Source organism: Hypomesus nipponensis, chromosome 28, assembly GCF_054491055.1.
Source record: "Hypomesus nipponensis isolate SF chromosome 28, ASM5449105v1, whole genome shotgun sequence".
Lineage (NCBI taxonomy): Eukaryota > Metazoa > Chordata > Actinopteri > Osmeriformes > Osmeridae > Hypomesus > Hypomesus nipponensis.
This window is the reverse complement of record NC_140388.1, coordinates 13,595,643-13,609,717: the sequence shown is the minus strand read 5'-3', so window position 1 is coordinate 13,609,717 and position 14,075 is coordinate 13,595,643. Positions and strand designations below refer to the sequence as shown.

At 44.1% G+C, this 14,075-nt stretch overlaps 1 protein-coding gene across 1 annotated transcript in view; it reads right to left on the bottom strand.

Annotated features, from left to right (window-relative positions):
• Nucleotides 1–14,075, bottom strand: part of bmp2k (BMP2 inducible kinase) — a 30,041-nt gene that overhangs the window by 4,342 nt on the left and 11,624 nt on the right. The window contains exons 2-15 of the mRNA XM_084694336.1: nucleotides 13,883–14,001; nucleotides 13,497–13,602; nucleotides 13,248–13,390; nucleotides 12,734–12,855; nucleotides 10,282–10,363; nucleotides 8,410–8,542; nucleotides 7,995–8,098; nucleotides 7,727–7,806; nucleotides 7,075–7,214; nucleotides 6,509–6,855; nucleotides 6,248–6,319; nucleotides 4,129–4,301; nucleotides 3,772–3,956; nucleotides 3,443–3,530 (exon numbers count right to left, since the gene is read on the bottom strand). Of these exons, the coding sequence (XP_084550462.1) occupies nucleotides 3,443–3,530; nucleotides 3,772–3,956; nucleotides 4,129–4,301; nucleotides 6,248–6,319; nucleotides 6,509–6,855; nucleotides 7,075–7,214; nucleotides 7,727–7,806; nucleotides 7,995–8,098; nucleotides 8,410–8,542; nucleotides 10,282–10,363; nucleotides 12,734–12,855; nucleotides 13,248–13,390; nucleotides 13,497–13,602; nucleotides 13,883–14,001 (1,894 nt within the window). The remainder of the gene's footprint in view (nucleotides 1–3,442; nucleotides 3,531–3,771; nucleotides 3,957–4,128; nucleotides 4,302–6,247; nucleotides 6,320–6,508; nucleotides 6,856–7,074; nucleotides 7,215–7,726; nucleotides 7,807–7,994; nucleotides 8,099–8,409; nucleotides 8,543–10,281; nucleotides 10,364–12,733; nucleotides 12,856–13,247; nucleotides 13,391–13,496; nucleotides 13,603–13,882; nucleotides 14,002–14,075) is intronic.

The window sequence follows — 14,075 nt, the reverse complement described above, 5'->3', positions numbered from 1 at the left end:
TTTAGCCAACCTTGAATGATGAGATTAGGACAATAAACAGACACGTTAATGGTCACATTAGTCTGCATTCATGGCAAGGTCACATACACTTACAGTGTAGGTTTAAATATGAATGTCAACAAATTAATCTTGAGAATCTGGGTTAACCTAGAGTGAGTATTAGAAAAAGATTTGGTTATGGGCACGTAACAAAATTATAATCCAGAAGAATAACACAATTCTATGTTACATCAACTGAAACAACCAGCCTGTTTTGTACCATTAAATAGCAATTACATATGTCAAATTTGTACCACGTTAAGTGTTCGTGTGCAAGTTCTTTTCACAGGCAAGGACGATAAACCCTTACCTCCAGAGAACCCCCTGAAAGCACGCACAGGAAACAGGAAACAGGTAAATCATCATGCAAAGTACGGTTGTAAGGACAGACTACTAAATTAACCTGCCACTACTTTAGACGCTTCTGATTAGATCGCTCTATGGGTTTATACCAAGTTTTAACCTCCATGCAGTTTTACGTTTTAGTACAGTGGGCCAGGCAAGCCATTTGTTAGTTTATCTTCACGGTTATCCTTTAATGCAACATATTTCTTTTTAAGGTTGTAAGGACTGCATTGTAGTTCTGTGTCAGTACGATGCAGCAGCAGGAGGTTAGTGAAAGCATTCTGGTTGCACAAATTAGACAGCCATGCTAGGAGGAACATCTTGCTCAGGTGGTGTAATGGTGGGCAGACACTATTTGTCCCTAAAGTATTTTATACTGTTACAAGAAAAATGAACAAAAGTAGTTTTTCTTTTGAATATGTTTATTTATCGTTGGTAGTCTATAAAGAAACACATTCACACTCACAGTATGATACAGAATCCTGTACAGTGTCTGTTGTAAAACAGAACATGTTATACAACTTATCTAAAAATGGATTTACCACATGAGGTGGAACATTACAGCTGAAAATGTGTTTCCAAACAGAGATTACATTTTTAAACTGATATCTGTACTTTTACAAGAACAGTTTAAATCAACATGTGTAGCGAACAGAATGCTCATGTTTTGGGGTTCAGTGACACCTTAAAAAACCCACTAGCTTGGAATTGAAACCAAGCCACAAAACCAAGGATGCAAAATTAAAAATAACAAAAAAGTCAAACATTAACATATTAATAATCATTTCTGAACAGTATTTGTGGGGTCTTAACCAACCGCAAATTGCTCATTAATGTGTCCTTTTTGTCTGGCACTTGTATCATCAGTCAAATGGCTTTACGTGTCCCTTCAAACTTGTTTTGTTTAATAAATACATTATGGCTATCAATTTAGAATCTTTCCACCACTACACAATTTGAACAAGATGTTTCAGTATGGCTGTTGTACAAAATGAAAACGAGGTATGAAAGGGAATTCATGAATGAATCGAGTCATGGGTCGAGAGATCAAGTGATGAAATGCAGGAACACATTTTGGGGATTCCCCGACGATACCAGTTTTGGAGTAAACTTACCTTTGGTGAAAAATAACTAAATAAATGCAGGCATTAGATTTTTGTAAACGGATTTAAAAACTACTTCTGTGTCTCAATGCAAAACCACGAATGACCTGCGAGCTAACGTAATCAACGTTACAAACAGATTGAAAAGCAGTAATTGCATTGCCCTTCAAGACTATGAACTAAGGGATTTTGTGATAGACTGGGAGACTGCAGTTGAAAGTATTTTTCTTTAAGTAAATGTCAGTGTCATTAAAGGTGCAATGACGCTATCAACATGCCTCCCTCGGAGTGGCCAGAGCACTGAGACAACAGTCTCCCACAAGTCCTCGGGACTTCATCAAGAGTTCTCTAAACTAACTAAATGAAACTTTGCCCTAAGACCTTCATTTTACTAGCACTAACTTTAATCACGGCCAACATAGGTGTTATGATATGATGATATATGGACTGGAATGTTCCCTCAAAATAAACACTGAAAAAAAGTATGCTAAAGTAGATGTTTGAAACTGACTGTTGGAATCCCTGAATGTCTTCTTGACTGCCACTACAGAGAAAAAAACAAACATTTTAACAACAACACTGGCAGAAATATTCATATTGGCTGATCTAGAATCTGTACCAAATTCCTTCAAGCCATCAAACTGGGACGACACCCATCTTATACAGGGCCTAAACACCCATCCTATTACATTGCCTAACCAAAATCCTCCCTTCAAAATGTTTGGCTTTGGTTGTGATCAATTTGATCACAAATCATTAGCAATAAGTAGAAACATATATACTGGATACTGTATATTTCAATGTAATAATAATGATGTTTTGCATCATTGTATTGCAGTTATGTTATCTATGCTGCGGATATCACATATCATACTTATATATATGGACACAGTTGAGCCATTAAATAAATTCTATACATTTCAAAAAGTTTGATCTCGATTGGGTATAAAATTACCAATTCACATTTAAGGAGCACTAAGTACATAGGCACAGAAGCTTATTGCTGCCACAATACATCCAGACATACTGCACTTCCATGGACTGATATTCACATGATCTTCCTACTGTAATGTTAGTGAGAGAGGCTGGAGGCTCCTAAAAGCAGGACAAAGCAGGCGTGTTGATGAGGCACACAGGAGAGGGTATGAACCCTAACCTGTCCAGCCCAGACCAACAGAACCATGAGGCCCATGTGACACCTACTCTAAGAAACACACAAGCAGAGGGCCAGTTCAACTCTACGCCCGACCTAATGTAAACACATGGCTAAACAGACACTAAATGGCAAGTTCTGGGAAGCAAATATTCGACAAATGATATCAATCTTTCAAGACCAGTTTCTATGCGTACCTGTTTTGTGCTCAAGCATATGTTGGTAACACCCATAGAGTAATAGCACACAGAGTAGTGAAAGTATCGCAACTAGGTATTCCAGTTACCAAGCTTGTCCTTGAGTACCCAAGCATTTCATGTAATCCTTTGTATCACCCAACTTGACACTTTTACTATACATAGATATAGAGATTGTATTAATGTATAGTAAAAAGTTCTCTCAATCCAAATCCCCAGTTAAGGTTTACCCAAGAGTTAAGACAAATCTGGCTTGTTCACATGGCTACAATTGTCTGAAACAGGCCATTGCCCTTTGCTAAACCTTCCCTTCAGGTTAATTTAAGTATTTGCACCCCCACCCCTCCTCTAAGGGGTAAGCATAACTCTTCACATTTGACCTAATGGACTACAAAGCACCCTTTAATTGGGGGATTCTCTGAAGAGAGATCATCAGGTTCCGGTACCCCACCATCTCATCTTAAGTAGCAGGGGTACTGGAGGGGGAGCAGGGGGTACTGGACGGGTAGGAGGGGGTACTGGAGGGGGGGCTGGAAGGGTAGGAGGGGGTACTGGAGAGGGTACTGGCTCCACAGTGTTGGGTCCTCTCAGGGCTCCATCATGACTTGCCTGCTCCAGCCAGGAAGGGGACAGAGCCAAACAGGTCCTCAGGGACGAGGGGCGTGGGGGCAGGCGCTCTGTCCACGGGCTTGCCTGCAGAGCAGGGGAGGGACTGATTACACAGATAACACCAACTCCTACCAAGAGGATCAAATCTCTGGAAGCTTTCAGGATTCAGAAAATGAAAATACAACATTTCAAATACAAACGTTCTAAAACTCCACAGTGCTAAGACTAAAAAAACAGGTGCTGTGAGGACAGGTGCTGTCCCAGTACTGGCATGGTGAATCCGTTTTGAGAGTGTTTGTATTTGAGTGTTTGTGTGTGTGCGTACTTGCTCTGAGCAGGTCAAACTCTCGGTCCAGCAGTTCCTCCTCGGTGAGCCTGGAGAAGTTGTCCTCTCCGAAGGGGTTCCAGCGAGACATATCTGGGGGGCTGCTGACGGCACCCTGGGGGGGAAGGGTCACCAGGGGGGTCACCACCCCGGGGGCCATATGGGGGGTCACCATGTCGGGGGCTCTGAGGGGGGAGATGCTGGGTGAGGCTTGTGTGCTGGCTGGAGGTGGAGTGTGTGTGTGTAGCCATGTTGTCCATCATTTTTCAACACCGCACCAACACTAGTCCCAGAGTCCTACACTAGTAGAATCCTACACTACCCACAGTCCAACGCTAGTTCACATCACTACGTTACCTGGTGTTGGTGTATGGAGGGTCCACAGGTGGAGATCCCGACAGGTGAACAGGTCCAGCCCCAGCAGGGCTGTAGGAGGCCAGGGGCAGCTGGAGGTCCAGAGGGGAGGCCAGGTATGGGAGTGGCTGGGGGCTGTGCTGCTGCTGGACGAAGGCCTGCTGGTACTGGTGCATCTGGTGGAGGGAACAAGGACATGGAATTACCCAGCTGCTGCTAATACAGGATACTGCACATGGTTTAGTACAGCCCTACACTACCCACATTCCTACACTACCCACATTCCTACACTAGTACAGTCCTACACTTCTCCTATCATGGAGACATGGAAGCAACAGCACTCAAATTTAGCTTCCCTGAACAATTCAGAAGAGAGGAGAAAGATTAGAGAAATAAAGAGAGAGCAAGGCAGAGATCCCAACAGTGTAATTGCTTCATATGTTATGATTTAACACAGAGAAATTGTTCGATCCCCCCCTCCTATCCCCTGGTGGTTGTGAGTGGAGAGCAGATTGCCTCAGAAATTAAACAGATGGTAACCGTTCGGTGGAAAGAAGCTAAAAATTGCGCCGCCTTTACATCATGTATTTGGAAGCCTTGTGTTTGCTTCCTGAGTGGACGGTTTGTAAATAGCGTTCAGGACATTTTTTATTTTATTTTTTTAGTTAAGACGTTACAGATGACCTGCACACACTCGGTACAATCAAAGCCGAGTTTTACTTTGTATTCGGTTTGTTAAGATTCAGTTTGTCAAAAGAAAGAAAATGTTGAAAGGAAAGACATTTTAAAGACCACCCAATTAAATGTGAATCTTGTTTAAGATATTACACCGGTTACAAAACTGGTGCTCTACTGTCCTTTACTGCCCATCAAGCTTCACAACATGTCACTGGTTAGACTAGGGTTGGACTGTAGTGTAGTGGACCTGGATAATCTCACCATGGCTATGTAGTAGGGCTGTCAACGAATGTTCTAAATTTGAATAGATATTCGAATTAGGGGCGTAGACAATTTGTTCTAAGGCCTACCCAAAAGCGAAAGCGTCACTGCTGACAGTTGACTTGCGTGGAAGATGGCAGAAAGTGCAGAACCCAGCTTGACCGCAGCGGAGAAAGTGATTGTAACCCCAAAAAATCTAAAGAGTGATGTCTGGAAATATTTCGGATTTTGGTCAGTTGATGGGAAACTTGTTGAGCCCACAGCTAAAGTAGTGTGTAAACTATGTAAGATGGAGTTAGTTTACCATTCAACAACTAGCAACTTGAGGCTACATCTCCATGTTTACCACAGCACAGCTCGCTCGGAGCGTTCAATGTCGGTTCTATACTGTAAAACTTTAATGTTAATAATATTTGTTTCAATATGAATGAAGCCAGCCATATTTGGTACAAAAATCGCGACCTTAAATTGCTTGCTCAGAACTCAGCATTTGTTTATTGTTGTCGTTCATTTTACACCGCTATGTGCGCGGAGAGCGCGACGGTGCGGGAGAGAAAGAAAGAGTGCGTGTGTGCGAGCGAGCGAGCGAGAGGCCAAGGTCTGCGTTCTTGGCCATTAGTACATTTACTTTTTTTTCTGTAGGTAATATATCAAATATGTTTAAACTTAAATAAATTAGGCCAACATACCTACAGTATACAAGTAGTAATGTTTCGTTGTATTAATTTGTCCTGTTATTGCCGTACCTAATGCGCAACCATAAATTAGAATATATGTTTTTTTAAGGGAATATTCGAACGTAATTTGAGCAATTTTGACAACCCTACTGTGTAGTGGACCTGGCTATAATCTCACGATGGCTGTGTAGTGGACCTGGCTATAATCTCACAATGGCTGTTTAGTGGAGCTGGCTATAATCTCACCATGGCTGTTTAGTGGAGCTGGCTATAATCTCACCATGGCTGTGTATTGGACCTGGCTATAATCTCACCATGGCTGTGTATTGGACCTGGCTATAATCTCACCATGGCTGTGTATTGGACCTGGCTATAATCTCACCATGGCAGTGTAGGGTTAGGGTTAGGGTTACCATGGCAGTGTAGGGTTAGGGTTAGGGTTACCATGGCAGTGTAGGGTTAGGGTTAGGGTTACCATGGCAGTGTAGGGTTAGGGTTAGGGTTACCATGGCAGTGTAGTGGGCCTGGTGTTGATACAGAGGCTGCATCATCATGTGCTGCTGCAAGGCCTGCTGGTACTGAGGAAGGAGGCGTCGGAGTAGAGATTAAACATTATGGACAAGATCCCATTTTGGAATAGAATGTGGACAAATGTACCAGCGAAAACATACTTAAAGGCAAAAACAAAGAATAGCCAACAATATCAGATGTCACCACATTAATGTCAGACTGGCCTCGTGTGGGGTTGCAGCTGCTGTTGTGTGTACCTGGAGGTATTGGAACTGTTGCGAGTTTGCCTGAACAGTATGTTGTTGTAGCTGCTGAAGTCGCAGGTCTCCTGGCTGCAGTTGCTGCAGAACACGATTCTGCAGGCTGCTCTGCTGCAGGCTGCTCTGCTGCAGGCTGCTCTGCTGCAGACTGCTCTGCTGCAGACTGCTCTGCTGCAGGCTGCTCTGCTGCAGGCTGCTCTGCTGCAGACTGCTTTGCTGCAGACTGCTCTGCTGCAGACTGCTCTGCTGCAGACTGCTCTGCTGCAGACTGCTCTGCTGCAGACTGCTCTGCTGCAGGGGCTGCTGTGTCAGCATAACTGAAGGCCCGTTCCCAGGAGTTGAAGCTGCAGTATGCAGGAACACGCACACAGAATACCACTTTAGGAAGGTAGAACAGAGAGAACAGAATACCTAAACAATGACAGCACAACTGTACTACTTCTGCATGATCTTGTCCATGGATCCAAAAGAAACATTAAGGAAAAGAAAAGGATTGTGAATACATGTGCCATGCGTTTACATGTTCGAGGGTGTGTGCATGCGGACTGTTTGCATCTGTGCACCTTTCTGGCCGTTGCTGACGGGGACAGAGGGCACAGGCATCTTGGCGGGGGGGACAGTGGGGAGGGCGTTGCTGCCGGCCGCCTTCGGACGCTGCCTCGGGGCGATGGATGTCTCCGTAGGGCCCACACTCTCAGTTATCCTGGAACCACCAGAAACACTCTTGTTATCCTGGAACCACCAGAAACACTATCCTGGAACCACCAGAAACACTCTTGTTATTCTGGAACCACCAGAAACACTCTCGTTATCCTGGAACCACCAGAAACACTCTCGTTATCCTGGAACCACCAGAAACACTATCCTGGAACCACCAGAAACACTCTTGTTATCCTGGAACCACCAGAAACACTCGTTATCCTGGAACCACCAGAAACACTATCCTGGAACCACCAGAAACACTCTCGTTATCCTAAAACCACCAGAAACACTCTCGTTATCCTGGAACCACCAGAAACACTATCCTGGAACCACCAGAAACGCACTCTATCCTGGAACCACCAGAAACACAGTCTGTATCCTGGAACCACCAGAAACTCTCAGTTATCCTGGAACCACCAGAAACACAGTCTGTATCCTGGAACCACTGTGAAAATTGAAAAATGTACAACCATTACACACGGGTCATGGTCAGGTGCTACACCTGAGGTGTACCTGGCTTTTGTCATGCTCCTCCTAGCTGCGACCTCGCTGGCGGTTAGCGGCTCCGGAAGGGCTGTGGGCAGGGGAGAGCTCTGAGAAGAGGAACACAAAGAACATCAACACACTGCTGAAGAACGCTGATCGTGACAAACCCAACAAGGTATTACTGCCACAAGGACTTAACTAATACCTGCATGAGGAGAAATAAGCTACAAACATTAAAGTTCAAAAAAAGTCATCTGTTTAAGGTGGGAAAGAGGCAGTGTTTGAAACCACTTACAAAGAGGTTTGGCACTGGGCAGTCCTTCCCAGCAAACTTGAAGGCAAAGTAGGAGACTTGATAGATGTCAGGCCTCTTCTCCTGCTCTGGCTCAAGCATGTATCCTGAACAAAGGGATAAAACGGAAGAATACTAGTCAACAGGATCTAGTCTCAAATCGACATCTAGCTATCAAGAGAATCTGAACATGTTAACAAATTATCCCATTCGGTTGCAAGGTATGTTCATATCTGCAACTGCCACATTTGGCCACAAGGGGAAGCTATTGACTAAATTTGGACATGCAAAAAGTTCTCTTCAGGACAAATTAATATTTCATGTGATTTATGTAAATATAGTGATAGATGGCATTGCTTGATTGATATGGCTGATTGTGGTTTGTTATTTTGATGAACAAAGAAAAAGTCCTACTTACTGATTAAGCAGTGCAGCTTGAAGGAGAATTTGGAATTATCCGGAATGATAAAGGATCCGTCACATATGGCAACTTGACTCTCCCCAAACGGAAGAGAGAAGAAGCACAGCTTGTATAACAAGCATCCAAGTGCCTGCAACACACCGATACAGTCAGACGCAGAAACCACAAAGGAAGGATTTCTTGCTAAATAACCGCCCACACATCGAAGCTCCTATATGATCCCAATCTGGCAAGTTCTTTGAAGTACACTAGAACTCACCAAGCACACCTCTGCCATGGACCTGGAGTTATAGACAGTGTTTCCATCTGGCTAAGCTCTTAACTCTGTCTATATTCTGTCTATTTCAGACTTGGCTGTTTAGCTGACGTAGTCGCGATTAATCGCACATTTTTATCTATTCTAAATGTCCCTTGATTTCTTTTTGGCACGTTATTTTTTCTAATTTTAATGCTCTTATCAACATGGAAAAGTGGATCGGATTGCTTAATTCAAATGTTTTTTTAAAACAACGTTGCAATCGCCTGGCTTTGGGGGGGGGGGGGTAGAATTCGCATCAGTTGTGCATCGAGTGGTATTTCAGACTGGACGTGCTGCGATGATAGCTCAGTTCGCAACGACAAAACACACAGATCACTTTGGTCTTGTCAATGGAACCATTTGGCAACAAGTAAACTTTCCATTCAGAACCTTACTGGCTTCCATTTCAGCGTCTCGCGCTCACCATCCACTCAAAACATTAGCCTACTACTCTTTAGCCGGCTCGCAAACCAAAACAAGTGTGTGTGGCGTGCCTGTTGTTTTGTTTCCGGTCTGGCTAGATCCGGTGTGGTGTTGTAGTTTTTCTAACGTCAGTAGTTGTCGCAACAGCATGTGAAAAAAAACTACAAAGTTTGCTTGGCCAAAAAGAACGTTAATCGCGAGATTAAAACATTGAGGCTGTTAATAACGCGTTAGACTGACAGCACTATTCATTCACGTCATCAGACAGGCCCAGCTAGACTACTAGCCTTGAAGGTCTCTTCCTGCAGACAGGACTCCCTACGACTGTATAACCAGTATGACTGTATAACCAGGATGACTGTGTAACCAGTATGACTGTATAACCAGTATGACTGTATAACCAGTATGACTGTATAACCAGTACGACTGTATAACCAGTATGACTATATAACCAGGATGTGTTTGAGCTAGACACTGGTGTGTATCAGATGGTGTGTCTAGACTGGACACTGAAATTGGTTTCCACATCACTGCTAATTTCCTAGGCTGTACATCTGCTGTGGTGGTGTCTCTCCTACAGCACAGAAAGTTCCCCAAAACCTTAACCTCTTGCCTGGTAACCTGCCTGACCAGCAATACTGAGTAACCTATAGGAATGCAGGAAGGCAGGAGTGACTGAAGAAGGACATGATCAACCAGGCTCCTACCCTGGTTTCCTGGAGAGACACTGTGGGTCAAGACATGTGGTAGGCTTGCTAGCCAGTCAGCACCTGCCAAGTGTTCCGATAACAGACACATCCTTAGAAGCTGTTACTTACTCTGCATGTATTTATGCCAACTACGAATTGAGGTCCGAGTTAGTGACCATCAGCCTTGATGTTGCTTGGTACCTGATGGGTACAGCATGCCCCAGGCCCAACTCGACAGAACTACAAACATGGCCCAGGCTTACCCAGACAGAACTACAAACATGGCCCAGGCTTCCCCCGACAGAACTACAAACATGGCCCAGGCTTACCCAGACAGAACTACAAACCCAGACAGAACTGCATGGATTAGCCTACTGTGGTAAAGGTGCATTATTCAAACAGGTTTGGTTGCAATCACCGGCAGGAGGCCAAACCAGCTTTGCTTGGAAAAACACTTACCCATATATCTGCCTTAGGGGTGATGGGTTTCCCCGCATACAGATTAATCATCTCTGGGGCTCGATATGACAGGGTTGTGTACCTGCCAGGAGACAACAGGACGTGGTCAGAGAGGTTTAACGTCAAACTGCAGCAGGGCAAAGGAGGCGAGGGAAGATTTGTGCGCACACACACACGCATTTGTGCACACACACACACTAATCTAACTATGAAGTGGTATAACTATAAAGTAGAGTAAAGACAGGAATCTGTGTGTGTCTGTGAGGCGATTATCTCAGTAACCGGGGACAAGCAACCAGAGGGCAAGGCGCTAGTGTGGAGGGAAGGTGAGAGGAGTTAGATGACCTCACAAACAGCCAGAGGGCAAGGCGCTAGTGTAAGGGGAGGTGGGAGGAGTTAGATGACCTCACAACCAGCCAAAGGGCAAGGCGCTAGTGTGGAGGGAAGGTGGGAGGAGTTAGATGACCTCACAAGCAGCCAAAGGGCAAGGCGCTAGTGTGGAGGGAAGGTGGGAGGAGTTAGATGACCTCACAAGCAACCAGAGGGCAAGGCGCTAGTGTAAGGGGAGGTGGGAGGAGTTAGATGACCTCACAACCAGCCAAAGGGCAAGGCGCTAGTGTGGAGGGAAGGTGGGAGGAGTTAGATGACCTCACAAGCAGCCAAAGGGCAAGGCGCTAGTGTGGAGGGAAGGTGGGAGGAGTTAGATGACCTCACAAGCAGCCAAAGGGCAAGGCGCTAGTGTGGAGGGAATTTATTTTTCTGATAAATTCTTTAAACCCTTAAATTCTTGACACAAATCAGTGCTTTCTACTTCTTACATTTTCAAACTTTGTAAAACAGTTGTATTACACTGATTACACTTTGTACACAGTTTTTACACTGATTAAACATGCAGTTATTACACATTGTTATTACAGTGTTATTATGCATTGTTATTACACTGCTACTACACAGTGTTATTCAACTTATTACAAACTGATTCCACTGTTATTACAAACGGTTATTCCACTGTTATTACAAACTGTTATTCCACATTGCTACCACTCTGTTTTTCACTTATTACAGTTTTATTAGTGTTATTACACTGTTATAAAGGAGTCAGGTGGCTGAGCGGTTAGGGAATGAGCTAGTAATCAGAAGGTTGCTGGTTCGATTCCTAGCCGTGAAAAATGACGTTGTGTCCTTGGGCAAGGCACTTCACCCTACTTGCCTCGGGGGTATGTCCCTGTACTTACTGTAAGTCGCTCTGGATAAGAGCGCCTGCTAAATGGCTAAATGTAAATGTTATTAAACAGTTTTTACATGTATTATTTTATTAGTGTTAATACAGTTTTATTAGTGTTATTACACTTTGTTACGTAAGGCTAGGATTTTTCTGGTATCAGTACTTTTTCTAACACCTTTTTACTTGCATTCATTTTTGACACAAATATCTGTGCTTTCTACGTACTTTTTCACACCAGGTTTGTTAAGTTTTAATCTGCATTTGGTGACATGATCAATATTATTGGCATTGCATGCCTTTTTAATTTCTTTTTTATTTCCTAGCTATCACAACAGACGTTAACTAGGCTACGAAGCTGAGAACACAGAATTAATATGAGAGATGTTCGAAATTGTCGGTTAAAAAAGGATTCCTGACGAATGCACCGTGTCTATTAGTGTTTCTTCTACATGCAGCGGAAGCTCGCTGTTGTATCGGGCCAAACTGATTTGTCCCATAGTGACCTACCGTATCCTGTTTATTGCTACGTTGATCTACGCGGCTACACTGACTGATACAACAGCAATAGCAGCAGTGCTGATCTTGACAGTTGAGAATGATCACTAAGACTTGTCATCATCCAATCACATCCCACCTTCATGCATACGTTAATTAAATGCTATCATTAAATTAATTAGCTAATGAGCTATCATTATTACAAATGTCTCAAAACAATACACAGTGACAAATATGCAATCCTAAGCGCAGTAGCAATGGCTACTTTTTACGTATATTTCAGAGCCAATACTTCTTTAACTTTAGTGAAAGTGTAGTGAGTACATCAACTGTTACCAGAGTCTTTTAAAACATGAGTATCTGTGCTACTACTTTGGTGAAGGATGTGTACTTTTGCCATCTCTGCAGAAAAGTCTGAAGAACAGACCCACAGGATCACAGTTGTTTGCATGTTAGTTTGATTTACCTCTGGGTCTGTATGTAAAAGGAAATGTTATAGGTTTGGTCCCATTTGCTCTGTGTGCAGAAGTTTCTAGAGGTTTCTACCTCGCTAGTGAGAGTAGTCACTTGTGTAAGAGTACAAGGTCAAACTGGGTTTATTGTGGAGTTGTAAATACGATACAGTGACTTATCAATGCTATACTTTCAGTAGTAACCCTAACCCACACGCAAAGTCATTGTTGTAAAATCTGATTTACTGACTTGCTAACACATTTTAGGTCACACACTCACTTCTTGATCTCATCCTCCACGGCGGTGACTCCGTCTTTGTGCGGGAGCAACACTTTGTGTGTGGCGCTCCCAAAGTCACACAAGACGTAGCTCCCCTGGTCATTCAGCAGGATGTTCTCCACCTGCACAAACGCACACAGGCCATGTTTACACAACATTAGCCACGCACCTCATAACTGTTCTCCAACATCCTCAGTGTCTCCATTCCATAGATTCAAAATTTACTGCATCATATTCTGAGCTCTACGTATCCAGTGAGAGCCAGTATCAATAACAGTGAGACCCGAACAGTGAGACGTAGGGACCCATAGGATCTAGGGACTACAGTGTAATGATGTCAGATACAGCAGGTCTAGGGACTACAGTGTAATGATTCCATCACTGGTCCCAAGAGAAACATCAACCTCAGTGCCTTGAGGTTATCTTGAAGGACCAGGGCGGGGGGTTGGGATGAGGGTTAGGGTTGGGGTTAAGATTAGGGGTTAAGGGTTAAGGTTAGGGTTAGTCTCCTTGCCTTGAGATCACGGTGGAGGACCGGAGTCTTGCACTGGTGCAGCCGGGCCACCGCCTCGCAGGTGTCGCAGAAGATGGTGAGAACCTCGGGCTCGCTGAAGCCCACACCTAGCCTCTCGTTCATCTGCTTCACTACCTGGCCCGCTGGAGAAACACACTTCAACTACCAGGACTAGAAGGAACTGTGTGGAGATCCCATCAAGAAGTACCATTAAAGGAGTGATGGGAGGGAGACAGGAGGAGAGCCTACCTTTACAATACTCCATCAGGATGAGCACCTCCCACACGCTGTCAGAGACAGCGGTGATGGACGAGTCGAGGTACCCCACTATGTTCTTGTGACCAGACAGCTCCTTCTGCAGACCAAAGGGCACCGTTGGAAAACCGATGCATTACATCCCTCTTTTTATTAGTCAACGAGATTACTATTACAGCCATTACAAGGTATGATATTGTTGTAAAGTTCAAAGGTAAATACGATAAGGAGTTGCAGAGCCCAAGTCTTTCATGATGTAGCCTATTATTATGTAGCCTATCATTATGTAGCCTTTTATTAACACTTTTGATAACTAAGCTTAACCTGGTGTTACACGTATTGATTTCTACATGTTGGAGGACCAGTGTTGATGACCTCACCATGATGGTGACCTCCCTCCTGTAGATGTTTAGATCAGGGACGTTGTTCACATACATCCTTTTCAGGGCACATCGGACGCCAGTGTGCGTGCGAGCCAGGAAGACCACTGAGAAGCCCCCTGTGGAGGCAGAGGAAGAGCAGGGCTTAGGGAGGAGGAAGGTTGGGATGATATGCAGATCCAGACAGACACAG